Source organism: Urtica dioica, chromosome 12 (genome assembly GCF_054948205.1).
Source record: "Urtica dioica subsp. dioica isolate 48M chromosome 12, U.dioica_male_clone48M_v1_H2, whole genome shotgun sequence".
NCBI lineage: Eukaryota > Viridiplantae > Streptophyta > Magnoliopsida > Rosales > Urticaceae > Urtica > Urtica dioica.
Window position 1 is genome coordinate 16,947,785 of NC_142767.1, and position 19,438 is coordinate 16,967,222.

Genomic DNA, 19,438 nt, shown 5'->3' on the forward strand with positions numbered 1-19,438 from the left:
TTTGGGTTTTTTGTATGAACCCAAATGCATCAATTCAAATGCTAAGCCCATTTAGTGATTTTTAAGAAAATAGTTATTAAAAATCGAGTACAAAATCCGTCAATTTTTTAAGAAAAATAGTTGAGATATTACAAAATTAAAAATACAACCAGTAAAAATATAGTTATTATTATTATTATTATTATTATTATTATAATAATATGAAGTAAATATATATTTTACATGTCTAAACAATCACCTTTAGATTAATAGATCAACAACAATTGATTTGGTAACCATATATATGCCCTTGTTTTCAAGGCTAAGTAATTCCGCGATACGTCAATTTCGGAGCTTCGGAGTAAGGGCCACCTCTTTTATTTATGTGAGTTTTCATTAGGGTTTGAAGTTGGTTTCCAATTGTGTTAGGTGGCAGATCAATATGAGAATACTAATGTGTTTTCAGAGTCGTGGGTTCCAAGGCCGAGTGGCTTCAAACTTGTCCTAAATTCCATTTTAGGGATGGGTCGTGATGGTCTCAGATTTCATGGAGGATGACCGATGGGATCTAACAAATCTCGAGGTATCTCTCTACGAATAGAGATTAATGTTATTGTATGCATTCCAATTGGCGAGGAAATGTGATATGATGTGTTGGTTTGACTTTAAGAGGATAATGATATTTATTCTCACTACTACAAAATACCTATTAGAAGTCGCTATATCTGCGTCATGTACATTATTAAGCGACGCACGAAATGAATTTTTCGAACTCGGTTGACGTGACATCTTGTGAGAGGTCCAGCTGGATTAGAATGTGTGTCACTTTAACAGAAAGCGACGCTAGATTGATAAATTCGCGGGTAAACGGAATTGAGCGTCGCTTACTGCACATAAGTTAAGAATTTTGTTTATTTAGGAGACATTTGATACTTTTGGCTATGGACGGAGATGTCAATATGTATCATTTTGATCCTCTTCATTATGCTATTCCGAGTGACCTAAAATTGGTCCTTTCAGCGTAAGTAGTAAATTTTTATCGTATTTGACATCATACAACTACATATTACATTGTGCATTTATACTTATGAAGCTTATCTTATGTATAGCGTGCGGAAGATATTTTAACGTACCGTTGAAGGTCACTTGCCATGAAGAAAAGGTACTACAAAACTTACATAATTTTAATATAAATATGTTCGAATAAAATTGTTGTATTTTATCATAGGGCCCAAAACAACCTTTAACTACGGAGTGCGAATATTTTCTCTTATTCACGGTGAGAGATTTTTTTAAAGGGAGATCATGGAAATGATACCCTCGAACATGTAAGTATCTTAATAAAGTTTCTTAATATGTTGTGTATGTTTATTAATATGTTAATTTGTTTTTATTTCAGTTGCGATCGTTGGCAACTTACAATAATGCCGAGATGGACGAACTTTGACAAGACTATGCTAGTATTATTGTGGATGATATGTGTCTTTATATTAAACTATATATGCGGATATGGTTGAAATAATTATTATGAATGAAAATGTAAGATATAAAACAAGGTTACCTGATTGTAAAACTACGTTAATACTATTATTTTGTTATGTTCAAATGCTTGATTATGAAAATTTGCATGAAATTTTTTTGCTGTTTTTATCTGTTTTTTGGTTGGTTTTGAGTACTGTTTTATCTATTTTGTTACAGGAAAAATATAACGGAAAACGTATTTTTAAATATTAAAAAAAAACATTGGAGTCGCTCAAAAGAAAGCGACGCCTTCCAATTTGGTGTCGCTTTCTCAGTGAGCGACACCAAACTTAAAACACAAGCGGCACTAGTTTAATAAGAGTCATTCTCTGCAAAAGTGACGTCCAAGTAACAACAAACTCCAAATCCTACGTGGCGCTTACGTGGAGCGTCGCTCGGCCATAAGCGACGCCCAAACCTTTTGACGTCACTAGCATACGCATCGCTAAAAAAATGACGCCCATACTATAGCGCGTCGCTTTTTGAGCGACTCTAAACGGGTATTTTTTGTAATAGTGTCTATGATATGGTAATTGTTTTGCGCAATGTTGGCCTTCATCCACTTCCCTCGTTTTCTTGTCATGGTGGAAAAAGCTTTAGGATTTAGATATATTGCAAAACATAAAACTCTTAGTTTAGAAGGGATTCTTTGATATTCTTCCGACGTGCGAAAATCTTCGAAGATGAGACGTGAAATGTCCTTTATTATGCTCATTTTGCGATTCTTTCATTGGAATAGACTGGCATTCGTTGTGATAGGGCTCAAGGTATCTGGTTAGGGTCATCGATGCATTGCTAGGTGGAGAGGTCAATGTCTCTTCCCTTCGATGAGATCTATTAATGAGTCCATAGAGATTGTAATAAAGTGGTCACTTGTCGAAGGAAATATGGCAAAAGTCGTCAGCCCACCCCTTCACGAGTGAATCACGCCATTCCTCCGGTTTTAGCAACTCCAAATCCGCGAGACAAAGACAAAGACTTCGAAAACTATAGCGGAGATACGATTTTTGCATGTATAAGAAAACTAATAATATCAACCTTGAATGAAGACTTAATAAGTTTTCACCACCTTGTATATTTTGACCGATTTCATCAACGCATAACCATATATATATATATATATATATATATATATATATATATATATATACTATATTATTTTTTGTTTAGAAATCTCAAATTATATATAATTCTTAGTGTGTTTTTTCATATGCACTTGGATGTTTGTAGCAGAATCTGAACCATTGCTAAAATTAATATAAAAAATTAAATGATATATCATATATCCACCAAAAATAGAGATATACTTCCTACTCTATACATGTGAAAAGTGATGAATTGGTTAACAAACACCAATTTACACAGCAGGAAACAAATGTATTGCTGCGAATATAAAGTATAAACCATGAATTGTTGCTTACATTTCACGTCGTCACTTGTTTCAGAACAGTAAAACATATGAATAAATGAACTGACTCTTATATAACAATCTTATCTTGTTATGTTTTATTTATTTATTTATTTTATCAATGCATTCCCCTAATAAACTAAAATTAACTACTACAGATAATCTTATTTTGTTATCACAACGAATTTTTATAACAATCTTTATTTGACTTGGCATACAATCAAATAAATTTACGCAAAACTTGAGCTTTACCATAACGAGTTCGAGCTAAAACGCATTTTTTTCTTCTTCTAAAATCTATCTTAGATATCGCGTTATATATCTAGCCGAACTAAAATTACAAAAATTGGCTCTACTCAATTTATTTACAATTCTATCACTAAGTCACAACGATATTAAAAAGTGATATAAATGATAAGAAATTCTTATAATAGAGTTTCCATAATAATCCTAATATGTTACCGATTTATTTTGTGGAGCATAATCCATTTATACTTTTTTTAATCCAAAAAGGATGGCTCATTAAAAAAATTTCCTTTCAGACAAATCCCTGTAAAAAAAAATTGAATCTGGGACTTGTTTTTCGGGTCAGATCGTACAAAATTGAACCCGGAGTCTTAAATAAAAAAAATATTATGAAATTTAACGATTTTGTACTACGAGCGAGGCACATTTCTTTTTACGCGTCTATTTTTTCCAAAAGATTTTTCTTTATTTCCCTAAATAAAGAAAATAAAGAATATATATTTCATCGGACAAATTTCTCCAACTTTTTGTTTCTCTCTCGTCGTTTAACTGGAATTTTCATTTCATTTTATCCTCCGACTATAAATATTGGAACCATCAATCTTGCTCCACCTTTTCTCTCTCTTTCTCCTCTGTCTCTGTAGATCTCTCTCCCTCTCTCTCATCTTTCCCTGGTGAGAGAAATTTTCGAAACACTGATTTAGATCTCGAAGCGAATCGAATCCCGTCGCAAGGGTTTCGAAACGCCTACACAGGCTTTGTCGCATATCCGATCGCTCGTCTAGATCCGAGCTTTCTCGATCCGACCAACCATGGCGGCGGCGAGCGCTCCGATCGCCATGAGGGAAGCCTTAACGGTAAGTTCTCTCTGATTCGCCGATTCTTTCCATCGAGTTTGTTGGATTTGATTCACTGATAGTTCAATTTTCGGAATTCACGATCTTTTTTTAATGAAATTCCGCAAGATTGTGGTTATTTGCACTCTTAGATTCACTCCAATCTTGAAATTTTGAATTTTTTTAGCTCGAGTACAAGCTGTGATTTTGTGACTAATTTATAAGTGTGTTGAATTTCGCACAGATCTGATGGTCTTATCGTGTGAAATGTAATAGCAGATCTGTTTGATCTATTTTGTTGTGTCTATGATGTATTTCTATATACTATACGGTGATAAGAGTGATAATGTTTGGGGCAAGTTTGTAAAGTTGCGATTGTTCCAATGCCTGAATTAGTAATTGAATGATCGGGATTTTGTGATCTGATGTTTGTCGCAGCTTCCGAGCATTGGGATTAGTCCGCAATTCATCACATTTACACACGTAACTATGGAATCGGATAAGTATATCTGTGTGAGAGAGACCTCTCCACAGAATAGCATTGTTATCATAGACATGAGCATGCCAAATCAGCCTTTAAGGAGGCCCATTACTGCCGACTCGGCTCTCATGAATCCGAATTCCAAAATCCTTGCACTGAAAGGTAATTTGTGTTTGTTCATACATTTGTGATTAGTATACAGGAACGTATATCGTGCATGGCACATTCGATTAGAATATTCGAGATTATTATTATTTCGAATTTGCAGTATAATATAGAATTGGAATATATTTCACATTATAATTGTCATTTAAGATACTATGATCATGAATTTATCACTACCCTGTTATTCATTATTTACATGTTTCTGCTATTAGGTTATGGATTCTGTGGAGTACTAAATTTGAACATCTGAATGGAATTGCATCAATTTTTAAAACTTCTATATGTTTCTCCTTTATTCCTTTAACCGGTTCATTGGTTGATCTGCCGTTTTTACAGCCCAAGTCCAGGGAACGAATCAGGATCACCTTCAAATATTTAACATCGAGTTAAAAGCTAAATTGAAATCACATTTAATGCCCGAGCAGGTCTGATTTTTTTTCTTTTTTGATGATGATATTTTATTTTCATTAGCACTCATTATTGTCTACTATATATTGGCATAAATGTAAGGTGATTTTTATTACTTGGTTTTAAAGTGGCTGTGACACATGTTTAGGTCGTGTTTTGGAAATGGATTTCTCCAAAGCTGCTGGGATTAGTCACACAAACCTCAGTATATCATTGGTCTATTGAAGGTAAATACCACTACTTCTACTTAAATAAAAAATAAAAATACACTACTTCTACAGTTCTACTTATTCCTGTACTTGTTTTTGTTTCTCTTTCCTTCATTCTCATTACACCTTTTGTTTTTTGAATGTCATGGTATTCTGGGTTTATTCGATGCAGGAATTCTAAATGCTTTTTTACTTTGTAGGTGAGACTGAACCAGTGAAGGTATTTGAAAGAACAGCAAATCTGGCGAACAATCAGATAATTAACTACAGGTGTGATCCTTCTGAAAAGTGGCTGGTGCTGATTGGAATCGCCCCTGGTGCTGCCGAGGCATGTTCTTACACCCTGTAAAATTATTCTGTTGAGTTTTCTTGTATGCCCTTGCCCTTGTGTGCTCTGATGGTTGATAGTAGAACCATCCGTCGGATAATTAAATACGATGTATCAGCTTGCGAAAATCGTGTTATTGGAGCGTAAGCAGCTGTTATAAGTTGATTGATAGCAAAAGAGTATTACTATGTTAGTTTGAATGGGCTTTGCAGAGTTTTCTATACCCATTAAGTCTTAATTCCTTAGTAGTTGTTTTACAGTTGAACATTCGAATGTCATTGTTGTGCTTTAATTTTTTTGTTATGCAATTTGTTTTCCATTTTCGCTCCTGACTTTATCTTTTCTGTTCTGTCTGCAGAGGCCTCAATTGGTAAAAGGGAATATGCAATTGTTCTCTGTGGATCAACAACGCAGTCAGGCACTGGAAGCACATGCTGCTGCATTTGCCCAGTTTAAAGTGCGCAAGTCTCCTTACCCCACTTGCTCTCATACTTGCATAATAAGCATAGGAACCTAAGCTCTGTATTGAGTGTTGATTATAATTTTGTTTCATTCAGATTCCGGGAAATGAAAATCCTTCCATTCTTATTGCTTTTGCTACAAAGACACTTAATGCTGGGCAGATCACATCTAAGTTACACGTAATCGAGCTTGGTGCACAACCAGGTTAGTTTTGAGTAATAAATCTGATCTGTTCTACTCTTTAGAAGAATAATTTGGTGGAAGTTATTGTGACTTTGTGATCTTTAAGTCTATTAAGACTGTCTGTGAAATGGCCCTTATGTTTTTTTTATTTATGTATTGGAATTGAATTTAGACAGAGTGATTATAAACTAAGATGAATAACGGGATCAGGTAAAAAAAAACATTGGGAAAAATGTAGGATATATGGTAAATGTTGTATTAAATACGTTTTCGTGTACATGTGGATGGAATAATTTTCCATTTGAAGGTTGGCCAGAACGTAGGTTGGAGTAGCTTTGATTAGGTCATTGCTGACTTTTCAATTGAGTGATTATCAAAAAATTTATACTCGGTAACTTTTTGGCAGGAAAACCCTCTTTTACAAAGAAGCAAGCAGATCTTTTCTTCCCGCCAGATTTTGCCGATGACTTTCCTGTTGCGATGCAGGTAGGGGTCTTCTAATACTGCTTTCATGGACGGGTAATTAGTGGTAGGAAGCTCATGTTAAGTTTTGAAAGTGCAGATATCCCACAAATACAGTTTGATATATGTGATCACCAAGCTCGGGCTGCTATTTGTTTATGATCTGGAGACCGCTACTGCAGTTTACAGAAACAGAATTAGTCCAGATCCCATCTTTCTGACATCAGAAGCTTCATCAGTAGGAGGCTTCTATGCAATTAACAGACGTGGCCAGGTGTTAGTGGCAACTGTTAATGAACAGACAATTGTGCCCTTTGTTAGTGGTCAGGTATGTATAACAAGTTGCTGATTTTACTTATTTATCTGCTGTTACAGGACATGAAGATTGGATAGTTATTCACTTTTAACTTGTAATTCATTCTAGTTAAACAATCTGGAGCTTGCTGTCAATCTGGCGAAAAGAGGAAATCTTCCTGGTGCTGAGAACCTGGTATTTTTATATGACCATCAAAATAATAAATCGGATATGAGTTTCTACTGCCTCCGTTTGATTCTGAGAAATTGCTGTGGCTGTTAAAATTTTCAGGTTGTCCAGAGATTTCAAGAATTGTTCGCTCAAACAAAGTACAAAGAAGCTGCCGAACTTGCCGCTGAGTCACCCCAAGGAATATTGCGTACCCCTGATACAGTTGCCAAGTTCCAGGTTATTATTTTTTTTCCGTTAAAGTTGGAGATATTTCATTCTTGCGTGCAAGTGTAAATATTCCTCAATGCACCGCAATCTACAAAAGATCACTGCAGAAAATATAGCTAATGAAAACAGGAATAGATATACATAGTATGAGCTCAGGACTATCTATTATATTAGTCAGCTTGTTAAAAGAATTTGTTTTTCTCAATCTTAAAGCACTTGTAAATTACCTAGTCAAATAAAAGTTACTAAACATTTATGTCTTTTTCCGCAAATGAATTGAATCCCTTGCAAAAATTAAGTCTGTGAAGGTACAAAGAGCACCTGAGAAGGCATCATCGAAGGGGTATTTCACTTTTTACCAGTATCAGTAGCATTAATCTTATAGCTGCTTGGAGGCATACCTTTGTTTTCTTACTTTCTTTCGTAAACAGTTCTTGTTTACTAAATTAAACAGAATATATGTAGCCGAGATACAAAAAAACAGTTGGGTTTAGCTATGATTTGAAACTGGCTCAGTTTAGCTGTGTTGCTATTGACATATCTAAGTTCCTATTCTTTTTCTGAGCTTTGCTGTTGTATTTGATAGTTGATCTATTACGATTGACTAATAGCTTATGTGGTTTGTGTTCGGCATTGCAGAGTGTTCCTGTCCAAGCTGGGCAAACACCGCCTTTGTTACAATACTTTGGGACACTATTGACTAGGGGAAAGCTCAATGCTTTCGAGTCCTTGGAGTTATCACGTCTTGTTGTGAACCAAAACAAGAAGAATTTATTGGAAAATTGGCTGGCTGAAGATAAATTGGAATGCAGTGAGGAGTTGGGAGATCTTGTGAAGGTAGGGTTTTTGATGATTAGCTAAGTACCACCTTTTTCGTTTCACGTGAGTTATTAAATTTTTTAACCTGTCTTATAGTAGCTTCAGGGTTGTAATCCAGTGCTTATTTGGTTTTTACAGAGAAAATTTACCATGCTGCTGGTTGTTGCATTGCGCTACTTATGCTGACACTTTTAATGATGTATTTATGCAGACTGTGGATAATGACCTTGCTTTGAAAATATACATAAAAGCCAGAGCAACTCCAAAAGTCGTAGCAGCTTTTGCCGAAAGAAGGGAGTTTGATAAGATTCTGATATACTCGAAGCAGGTGATGGAAATGTGCTCTGCATCCATGATTTATGTTCAGATATTGCTCTTATGATTAGTTTAATGGTCCTAACATGGATCCTCTTTTCTTAAATATTTTCTTCCATAGGTTGGATACACGCCAGACTACTTGTTCCTTTTGCAAACAATCCTGCGGACCGACCCTCAGGTATGCCCAAGATGTTGACATGATATTAAGCCATTATGGTTGAAACTATCATAGAATTGTTCCAGGATTATGTGTGAACCTTTTCGTTTATCAGATCAGAAATTAATTAAGTAATGTGTTTGGTGATGCAGGGTGCTGTCAATTTTGCATTAATGATGTCCCAAATGGAGGGAGGTTGTCCAGTTGATTACAACACCATAACGGATCTATTTCTTCAGGTTTTTTTTTGTTCTCCTTAAGTTCGTTTAACATTATGAAGTCAAAGAAAAGAATACTAAGGCCTCTCTCTGCATGGGTGTGTTTTTCCCAGAGGAACTTGATTCGTGAGGCCACAGCTTTTCTTTTGGATGTTTTGAAGTCGAATCAACCTGAACATGGCTTCCTGCAAACTAAGGTTACATTCATTCTGCATGAATTCTTATTCGGTTTCTCTCTATTGTATATCCGATTTCACATTGCTTACATTACACCTTCTATTTTCTTTATCCAAACAGGTTCTTGAAATCAATTTGGTAACTTTCCCAAATGTAGCTGATGCAATTTTGGCTAATGGAATGTTCAGCCACTATGATCGCCCTAGGATAGCGCAGCTTTGTGAAAAAGCCGCTTTGTATGTGCGGGCACTTCAGGTAATATTTCTCTAAATCCTTTAAAATAACATTTTTACGGGATTTGGTCTGTATTAGAGCAATTGGGTTTTCCAGTTTATATAGTATAGTAGTCATTGATTTCTGAGCAAAATTCTTTGGATGCAGCACTACACAGAGTTGCCTGATATTAAACGGGTCATTGTAAACACACATGCAATTGAGCCACAGGTAATTAAACTAGATTTTTTATTTTCTATTTTCGTTGTCTTCTTACGTAGGGAAGTTACATAACATAACACTCTTCTTGCTGTGGTTTGCAGTCTCTTGTTGAATTCTTTGGTACTCTTTCACGAGAATGGGCATTGGAGTGTATGAAGGACCTTTTACTGGTCAATTTAAGAGCCAACCTTCAGATCATTGTGCAGGTGCGTTGCTTTCTCCTTTCTGGGTGTTTTAGGATAACTTATTTTTTGTGGCATCCACTCATACTTTCCATTCCTTAACATCCAGGTTGCCAAGGAATACTGTGAACAGTTGGGAATTGATGCGTGCATGAAGATTTTTGAGCAATTTAAGTCTTATGAAGGACTTTACTTCTTCTTGGGATCTTTTTTGAGCTCGAGGTGATATTTTTGTTTGAGTTGTTCATACTTGTTTCTTATTTGGTTGAATACTAACGTTATTTTTAATATTTCTTAATATGGATAGTGAGGACCCTGAAATTCACTTCAAGTATGTTGAAGCGGCTGCTAGAACTGGACAAATCAAAGAGGTTGAGCGTGTTACAAGGGAATCAAACTTCTATGACCCTGAGAAAACTAAGAACTTCTTGATGGAAGCCAAGCTCCCTGATGCACGCCCACTGATTAACGTGTGTGACCGTTTTGGATTTGTTCCGGATCTCACCCACTACTTGTATTCAAACAACATGCTTCGCTACATTGAAGGTTACGTTCAGAAGGTACCTATTTATTCACTATTAACAGTTTGAGGTGGCAGCTGTATAGTTGTTGCTTATTTAAAGTAACTGGAAACATTGTGTTTTCATAGGTGAACCCTAGCAATGCCCCTTTAGTTGTGGGTCAGCTTCTAGATGACGAGTGTCCTGAAGATTTTATCAAAGGTTTGATATTGTCTGTCCGCTCGTTGCTTCCGGTGGAGCCCCTTGTGGAGGAGTGTGAGAAAAGGTGATATTCTTTACCTTCCTTATTTGTGATATTGTTACCTTTCCTTGTAAAGGTTTTTTCATTTTATTATTGTGTTTTTTCAGGAATCGACTTCGATTGCTCACCCAGTTTTTGGAGCATCTTGTGAGTGAGGGAAGCCAGGATGTGCATGTTCACAATGCTCTTGGGAAAATCATCATCGATAGTAACAATAACCCAGAGCACTTCCTTACCACCAACCCGTATTATGATTCTCGCGTCGTGGGTAAATATTGTGAAAAACGTGATCCTACCTTGGCGGTTGTTGCGTACCGACGAGGACAGTGCGATGAGGAGCTCATCAACGTGACTAACAAGAATTCATTATTTAAACTACAAGCAAGGTGTGTGACCCAAACAGATGTTTTTAACTTCTCATCTATCTATTCTTTGGCCGTTTTGAAGGCGTATTAATTTGTTACTGCTCTGCAGATATGTCGTCGAGAGGATGGATGGTGATCTCTGGGAGAAGGTTCTTACTCCTGAGAATGAATATAGGAGACAGCTCATCGATCAAGTCGTGTCTACAGCTTTGCCCGAAAGCAAGAGTCCGGAGCAGGTTTCTGCGGCCGTGAAGGCTTTTATGACCGCTGATTTGCCCCATGAGTTGATTGAGCTTCTCGAGAAGATAGTGCTTCAGAACTCCGCGTTCAGTGGGAACTTCAACCTCCAAAATTTGCTTATACTGACAGCCATCAAGGCAGACCCGTCAAGAGTCATGGACTACATCAACAGACTGGACAACTTCGACGGACCTGCAGTTGGAGAAGTAGCCGTGGAAGCCCAGCTTTACGAAGAAGCGTTCGCGATATTCAAGAAGTTCAACTTGAACGTCCAAGCTGTCAATGTCCTGCTGGACAAAATTCAAAGCATCGAACGGGCCGTGGAGTTTGCATTCCGCGTCGAAGAAGATGCTGTTTGGAGCGAAGTTGCAAAGGCTCAACTAAGGGCAGGACTAGTGAGTGACGCGATCGAGTCGTTTATTCGCGCTGAGGACGTGACTCAGTTCCTGGATGTTATCAAGGCCGCCGAGGACGGTGATGTGTACCACGACTTGGTGAAGTATCTTCTGATGGTGAGGCAGAAGGCAAAGGAGCCAAAGGTCGACAGCGAGCTCATTTACGCATACGCAAAGATTGACCGGCTGGCCGACATTGAAGAGTTCATCCTCATGCCTAACGTGGCCAATCTTCAGAACGTGGGTGACCGTTTGTATGATGAAGCGTTGTACGAGGCAGCGAAGATCATATTTGCCTTCATTTCCAACTGGGCCAAGTTAGCCGTCACACTTGTGAAGCTGAAACAGTTCCAAGGTGCTGTTGATGCCGCAAGGAAAGCAAACAGCGCCAAGACGTGGAAGGAGGTTTGCTTTGCTTGTGTCGACGCAGAGGAGTTCCGTTTGGCTCAAATTTGTGGGCTCAACATTATTGTTCAGGTAAGCATACTTTTTTCCCCCCCCTCAGTTTCACTTCCTAATTACCGCAAGTTTTAACATTACGATTCTTAAAAATTTTCTTTTTGATTTGACTATTTATAGGTCGACGATTTGGAAGAGGTGAGCGAATATTATCAGAACAGAGGCTGCTTCAATGAGCTGATCTCTCTCATGGAGAGTGGTCTAGGTTTGGAACGAGCTCACATGGGCATCTTTACAGAGTTGGGGGTTCTGTACGCTAGATATCGTCCGGAGAAGCTTATGGAACATATCAAACTGTTCTCAACCCGTCTCAACATTCCCAAGCTTATCAGAGCTTGCGATGAACAACAGCATTGGAAGGAACTCACCTACCTGTACATCCAATATGACGAGTTTGATAATGCTGCGACCACCATCATGAACCATTCTCCGGAAGCATGGGATCACATGCAGTTCAAGGACGTCTCAGTCAAAGTTGCTAATGTGGAGTTATACTACAAGGCTGTGCACTTCTACTTGCAAGAGCACCCGGATCTTATTAATGATCTCCTAAATGTCCTCGCCCTTCGTGTTGACCATACTCGTGTTGTTGACATTATGCGAAAGGTAGTTTCATTTGAGATCTAGATATTTTTTTTTCTCTGATTGGACACGACTAACGATTGTCTTTTATGTTAAATTAGGCTGGTCATCTGCGCCTCGTGAAACCATACATGGTTGCTGTCCAGAGTAACAACGTCTCAGCTGTAAATGAAGCATTGAATGAGATATACGTCGAGGAAGAAGATTACGATAGATTACGTGAATCGATTGATTTACATGATAACTTTGATCAAATTGGCCTTGCACAGAGGGTTAGATACAGTTTTATTTATTTATTTTTTAATAACTCAAGTGTTATCTTACTGATTCTACCTGAATTGAATGATCAAAATCTAAAAACTCGTGCTGTTTTACAGATTGAGAAACATGAGCTTCTTGAAATGAGGCGCGTGGCTGCGTATATATACAAGAAGGCTGGCAGATGGAAGCAATCTATCGCGTTGTCTAAGAAGGACAATCTTTACAAAGACGCCATGGAGACCGCCTCGCAATCTGGCGACCGTGAGCTCGCTGAAGAATTGCTTGTTTACTTCATTGAGAAGGTATACCCGATTTAACCGCTTACCATTTCCTGGTTCGCTGTATTCACTGGAAATCGCTTGTTGAGCGAGTCAAACTAACATTTCCCTCTCAAAATTGCAGGGAAAGAAGGAGTGCTTTGCATCATGTCTCTTTGTCTGCTACGATCTTCTCCGAGCGGATATCGTCCTTGAGCTTGCCTGGATGAACAACATGATTGACTTTGCATTCCCGTATCTGTTGCAGGTATTAAAGCAAAAAACACTGTATTTCCGTTTTGTTTGTAGTTTTTTTTTTATTGTTGTTAACGTCTATCTTTGTTTCTGCAGTTCATCCGTGAATACACAGGTAAAGTTGACGAACTCATCAAGGACAAAATCGAAGCTCAAATCGAGGTCAAGGCTAAAGAAAGGGAAGAGAAGGACGTCATTGCCCAGCAGGTACAAAACTAATAATCCACTCTTCTTCTGCTTCCTCTGAGAGAGGATACATGATATTTCCCGGGTATTTTACGATATTAACGTCTGTCATATTTTCAACAGAACATGTATGCACAGTTATTGCCACTCGCATTGCCGGCCCCACCGATGCCGGGAATGGGCGGCGGCTACGCTCCGCCACAAGGAATGGGCGGAATGGGAATGCCTCCAATGCCGCCATATGGCATGCCTCCGATGGGAAGCTCCTACTGAGCATATTCATTCGCGTAACATAGAGTATATTTCTTATTTGATTTTGTGGTAATTTCTGTTGTTTTTCTATTTCCGATGGGTTGAAAGGTGTATTAGTCCAAATAATTCTTTTTTGTTCGGCATAGGGGCGGTGTGGATAAGTCACATTTCATGTAATATTCTTTTGGTAGGAGAGGCATTTTTTTTTCATTGGGCTACTGATGAGAGCTAGCTCTGGGATTTTCTTCACTGTACTGTTTTTGTACCCCGTTTTAGAACTTCTGGATTATAATTTGAAACACGACATGGTTGGTCGTGTGGTTTGTTTAACCGTTAAATTTGCACTTTCGCGCCAAGTTTTGTTGTGGTATACCGTATAATTCGAACTTGAGGCTCTGTTTTGAATTTGATTGACGATATTTGTAGAAAGATTGATGGTTACTTTAAAGTCATTTTTTTAGTGCGTGGGGTAAATATATATGACAAAATGTAGTCAAATATCAAACGACAATAAGTTGCATGCTCTTTCTTTCTCAGTCAAAAGACAATAAGTTACATGCTCTTTCTTTCTGTGTCATTATTGGTGTGCAATTTTTTTATTTTTTAGACCGGCAGGGACAAAATCACCCGAATTCGTATTAACACGATAACATTGTTGAGTTTCTTTCTTTTTTTTTTTTTTTTTTTTGAAGTTACGTTGTTGAGCTTCTTGTATAAGCACACATCCGAGTTCCGTACTATGTTAATACTATGAAATTCAAATTATTTTCCCAATACTAGCAAGAGAAAACAAGTTTAAGGCGAGTTATCTCAGCGTCTCGTTTGTTTCAGAGCCTCATTTTGATCATAGGAGTTATGGCGGCTATGCTTTCGCTTGCCGTTCAAGAGTCCCATTCTTTATTCCTACTGATCTAAATTTTTAAGAGAAGTAAAGCGACTCAATTTTGAGTGTGTTAGGCATAGTAGTACAGTGAACTATCAAATTTTACCGAACGACATCAACTTTTGAACCGTTCCAATCCAACACGAGGGCTCTTACCGGAAACGAAACGACTAATCAAATAAGAAAAAAAAAAAAAATTACTCTTTCCTTTTCAAATCTTCAGCGACTTTCGCAAACCCTAGCTCCGCTTCAATGGCGATCGGATATTTATTTCTTTGTGCTGTGATCTCCCTTGTTTCATTTCTGCATTTAGCTTGGGACGTAATAAATGCAAGACGAAACAGGAAACGAGCCGTGGCTTTCTTCCACCCTTACACGAACGACGGAGGCGGAGGCGAGAGAGTCCTCTGGTGCGCCGTCAAAGCGATCCAGGAAGAAAGCCCCGACCTTGACTGCGTCGTCTACACCGGTGACCACGACGCCTCGCCGGAGAGCTTGGCCGCTCGTGCCGTCGATCGCTTCGGTGTCGAGTTGATTAGTCAACCTAAGGTAATCAATTTCGATGATCCATCGTCTTCTAAGATTTAGGGATTCACTATCTGCTTTCATTGTTCACTTATTTTTGCTGCGTCAAAGAGAGTTTAGTCATCACTAATTTGTAATTCAATTCAGAACTTAGCGAATTTCCAGGTTTGTCTATGTTTTGTTCTTCAGAGCCAAGGAAAATGTAGTATGGTCGCTCAATTGTGTACTAAATGTCAGATACCTTATGAATTTGATAATTAGATGACTGAACTGTATCATTGTTCGTGTTTAATGATCAGGTTGTGCATTTGTATAAAAGGAAGTGGATTGAAGAAACTACTTACCCTCGGTTCACTATGATCGGGCAAAGCCTCGGCTCTGTGTATCTCGGCTGGGAAGCTCTACGCAGTTTCACGCCATTATATTATTTTGATACGAGCGGATACGCTTTCACGTATCCACTCGCCAGATTATTTGGATGCAAAGTCATCTGCTACACACATTACCCCACAATCAGTTTGGATATGTTATCACGGGTCCGAGATCGAAATTCCATGTATAATAATGACGCCTCAATTGCTCGAAGGTCTGTTTCTATTCAGTTTTATGGTATCACGTGGAATGTATTAAAGTCTCACAGATTTGTTCTTGGGGCAGTGTTTGGCAATCGCGAGTGAAAATCATATATTACACTATATTCAGCTATATGTATGGATTTGTTGGATCGTGCGCTCATCTTGCAATGGTTAACTCTTCATGGACCCGGTCTCACATCGAGAAGCTTTGGAAGATTCCGAATCGGATTAAGCGAGTCTATCCTCCTTGTGATACTTCTGGACTTCAGGTTTGGCTCATTTAAATTCCTTTGGATATTCGTCCGATTTCCGAAATTATGTTAATGTATGAAAGATTTGCATGATATTTTTAAAGAAATTAGTTTTGACGCTCCAAGAGAAATCTAATACTGTTTGCGGTGTTTTCCTAACAATTTTGGCAACCATTTTACAGACATTATCCATCTGCTTTAATATAATATTTAATTCGTGGAATTTACAATATGATGTTCCGATATATGGTTCTTAAAATTTGTCCTTTTGAAACAGGGGCTTCCTCTTGAAAGGCCATGGAATCCTCTCAAAATAATATCCGTTGCTCAGTTTCGTCCAGAAAAGGTGGGCATATAAACCTTAATACGCCATAAGGTACAAGAAAAAAAAAACAGTGGCCTTCCCTAGACATTGTATTGAAAATAATTTTTAATCCAGTATGAGTGGTTTCTCAGGCACACTCTCTCCAGCTTGAAGCCTTTTCGGTTGCGCTGGGAAGACTAGACCCAGCTTTGCCAAGGCCCAAACTCCAGTTTGTGGGTAGTTGTCGCAATAGCTCGGACGAAGGAAGGCTGCAAAATTTGAAAAACAGAGCAGCCGAACTGATGGTCGAGAATGACGTGGAATTCCACCAGAATGTCGCCTACAGGTCTGAAAATATTATTTTTTTCTTCAATTCAGTTGCATTGCTTTACGACGTGATATGAAATCGAATGGTGCAATTTTGACCAATACGATGCATGCTTGATGTTGGATCTTGACAATGTTTTTTTATTTTTTTCCATTTGGAATGATTGTTCGACAGTTTTGATTCATAAGAGAAAATATCCCGGGTGTTGGATATTGGTTTATTTTATTTTATATTTATTTTTGACATATTCAGAGATTTGGTGGGACTTTTGGGTTGCGCGGTCGCAGGAATCCATTCAATGACTGACGAACACTTTGGCATCAGCGTCGTTGAGTATATGGCTGCCGGCGCAATCCCAATCGGTTTGGCTTCTCGAATCTTTTTATCACAGCGAAACTCATTTCCCTTTTATGTAACTGTTACTTGATATTAATATGTATGTTTTTTTGTTGCGTACTCAGCTCATAACTCTGCTGGTCCAAAGATGGACATTGTTTTGGTAGACGAGGGCGGAAGGAAAACTGGGTTTCTCTGCAAAAGCGTTGACGAATATGCAGACGCGATCCTCGCTATCGTCGGAATGTCGGAAGCCGAGAGGCTCGATATGGCTTCGGCGGCCAGGAAACGAGCCACCATGTTCTCTGAGCAGAGATTTTATGAGGATTTTAAAGCTGCGATTCGGCCAATTCTAAACCATACATCATCCCAATGATAAGCTGACAAACAAGAAAGATATAGATTTTTTTTGTCCCTAACCTATAACTTCAACTCATGTAATAGACCAAGTATATGATGGATAATTAGTTTTGAAGGATAGAACTATAATTTTATAAAAAAAAAATTTCTTTTCATTTTATGCTGTCTTTCCTATCTCAGAAACTACAGAATAATAAGAAGATAAATTCCGAGCAATAAAGAAAAAGGATAAAAAAATTATTCATATATATTTTTTAAGATTTGGAAAACGACAAATAATGTGTTTGAAAAGCACGCGCTGATATGGCAAATTCCTCATCGTTAGTTTGGGTATGGTGACCCCACCTTATCGCCACGATATTACTTTCTCAGGAAACTCCTTCAATGCTCTCTCTCTCTGCTTCTCTAATGGCTGGGCCTTAAAACGACGACCACAAAATGGCGGTCTCACTAAACCCCCTCGCGGGTTTCACTTCTACGACGGTAATAATTACCCTCTTTTTTTCTTTATTTATTTATTTATTCTGTACCTTGTCCATCAAGACGAACATTGTCCGAATATCAAACAGTGGCTTTAGATATAATTCTTAACTACCTCTAGGGGATGATGATATGATAGTGAATACATGGAAGTTCTCATCATCAGAACATGGGGGTGATGAAGGGAATTAAAATACAATTTATTTCTTCACGCTCATCATGTATTGCCAAATAAAATTAAAAAAAACGACGATTACTGGGTTAGCTTATGTATTTATCAGTGTCTAGGTTGATATTCTTATTGGCCGTTTCTTCTTCAGAAGCTGGGAGTGAAATACCAGAGTAGCGCCTCAAAACCTTCCTTGAGAGCTTCGATACCAAATCTCTCCCCGGATAAATCTTCCTTTGTCGGGTCAAGAACACAAGCCCCGAACCAAAGAAACCGGAAATTCACTCCTCTAGTCGCAGAAAGCGACAACGGAGTAACCACCGAAACCACCGCCGATGGCGAGCCGGAACCAACCCCAGCAGAGACGCCCAAGAGGTCTCCGCTGACGGCCCGCGAGAGGCTGAGGGCGGCGCGGGTGCTGGGGCGGTACAACGCTGAGTCAGCGCCGCGGAAACCCGACTTGGGGAGCAAGGTACTGGCGGCCCTGAAGGAGAGCGACAAGGGCAAGAAGACGGGTCTCCCTGAGGCCCCCGGGAACATGCTTGACGACAGCAAGAGAGGAATGCCTCCGAAAGGACTCACCTTTGACTTTCCGGGCGGAGCCGATCTCTTCTTCATCGGAGTCTCATTCGTGACCATCACCACCATCATGTTCGGGACCACCTTCCTCGTATGGAAACTCGGCGCCATCCATTTCAACGACTAGGAATCCTCAGTTTTGTAAGTCTTGGTATTTATAGGGAAAGAAAGGAAATTGTTTGCTTCTTCTTCATGACACTTAACCTGCTTGGAAATTACGAGGTTTCTTTATATCATCATCATATCATTTATATATTCAACTAAACGATTATGCTTGTGGTAATTGCTGAAGAGCAAATTTAAGAACAAATGAAAATCACCACCTCTATAGTGAGATCGTGGGATCAAACTCACCAAGCCTCAGATGCCACTAAAAATATGCAGTGTACACAAGTCATTTGCGAGGAATGCGAAGACGGGTCGATAAAAAAATTGTGAATATATGAGATGGGTTGTATAGGCTTACCGACTCTCGTACTCGAAATCAAAATAAAAACCAAAATCAAAAGCAAAACAATCTCTTGTTGTAATCATGTGGTTGACATGGAAATAAAGGCTAGAGTGTAACCAGCAATACTATGTTTGACAGGTGCAGGGGAGTAAAATAGGTTTAGAATCAAAGTAAAGAGATTAATCAATCATACCGCAAGACTTAAAGTCTTGGTTGAGCCCAAAAAAAAAAATAGAGCTTTATCACTTATTCCCTTGACTCGATTGCCATCCTAATAAACTTTATCTTTCTTTCTTTTCTGTAATGACGTCCAAAAGTAAACATGTAAAGTTGATGTAAAAAGAATGCAACAAAGAGGCTACAGTCTTTATTGCGGGAGTTTTCATGTTACATTAAAACAAAAGAACTTGATTAATAAAATATTAAAGGCTAATTTGATGCATGTTGATACATGGAGGCTTATTCCATGTATCCAAGATAATGTTTATGATGTCA

The 19,438-nt window shown here is 38.3% G+C and overlaps 3 protein-coding genes across 3 annotated transcripts; all 3 read left to right on the plus strand.

The window, feature by feature from the left end:
• The first annotated feature begins 3,730 nt into the window (after positions 1–3,730).
• On the plus strand, positions 3,731–14,032 carry LOC149379664 (Clathrin, heavy chain). The gene is made up of 30 exons (XM_089602971.1): positions 3,731–4,011; positions 4,429–4,633; positions 4,973–5,061; positions 5,193–5,271; positions 5,454–5,581; positions 5,940–6,038; positions 6,139–6,247; positions 6,633–6,712; positions 6,789–7,016; positions 7,113–7,178; positions 7,275–7,391; positions 8,022–8,219; positions 8,413–8,529; positions 8,638–8,697; positions 8,829–8,915; positions 9,008–9,091; positions 9,192–9,326; positions 9,453–9,515; positions 9,608–9,712; positions 9,798–9,910; positions 9,996–10,248; positions 10,338–10,474; positions 10,558–10,836; positions 10,925–11,927; positions 12,030–12,515; positions 12,593–12,763; positions 12,869–13,054; positions 13,155–13,277; positions 13,361–13,471; positions 13,574–14,032. Exons 1-30 carry the CDS (start codon positions 3,967–3,969, stop codon positions 13,721–13,723), a joined length of 5,106 nt encoding a protein of 1,701 aa, XP_089459097.1. The 5' UTR covers positions 3,731–3,966; the 3' UTR covers positions 13,724–14,032.
• A 459-nt stretch (positions 14,033–14,491) lies between these two features.
• On the plus strand, positions 14,492–17,396 carry LEW3 (UDP-Glycosyltransferase superfamily protein). Its single transcript, XM_089602206.1, has 7 exons — positions 14,492–15,134; positions 15,410–15,696; positions 15,768–15,954; positions 16,214–16,282; positions 16,393–16,586; positions 16,821–16,930; positions 17,030–17,396. The coding sequence occupies exons 1-7, from the start codon at positions 14,838–14,840 to the stop codon at positions 17,278–17,280; spliced, it is 1,395 nt and encodes a 464-aa protein (XP_089458332.1). The 5' UTR covers positions 14,492–14,837; the 3' UTR covers positions 17,281–17,396.
• A 59-nt stretch (positions 17,397–17,455) lies between these two features.
• On the plus strand, positions 17,456–18,768 carry LOC149379666 (uncharacterized). Its single transcript, XM_089604335.1, has 2 exons — positions 17,456–17,747; positions 18,065–18,768. Exons 1-2 carry the CDS (start codon positions 17,703–17,705, stop codon positions 18,617–18,619), a joined length of 600 nt encoding a protein of 199 aa, XP_089460461.1. The 5' UTR covers positions 17,456–17,702; the 3' UTR covers positions 18,620–18,768.
• Positions 18,769–19,438: the final 670 nt, after the last annotated feature.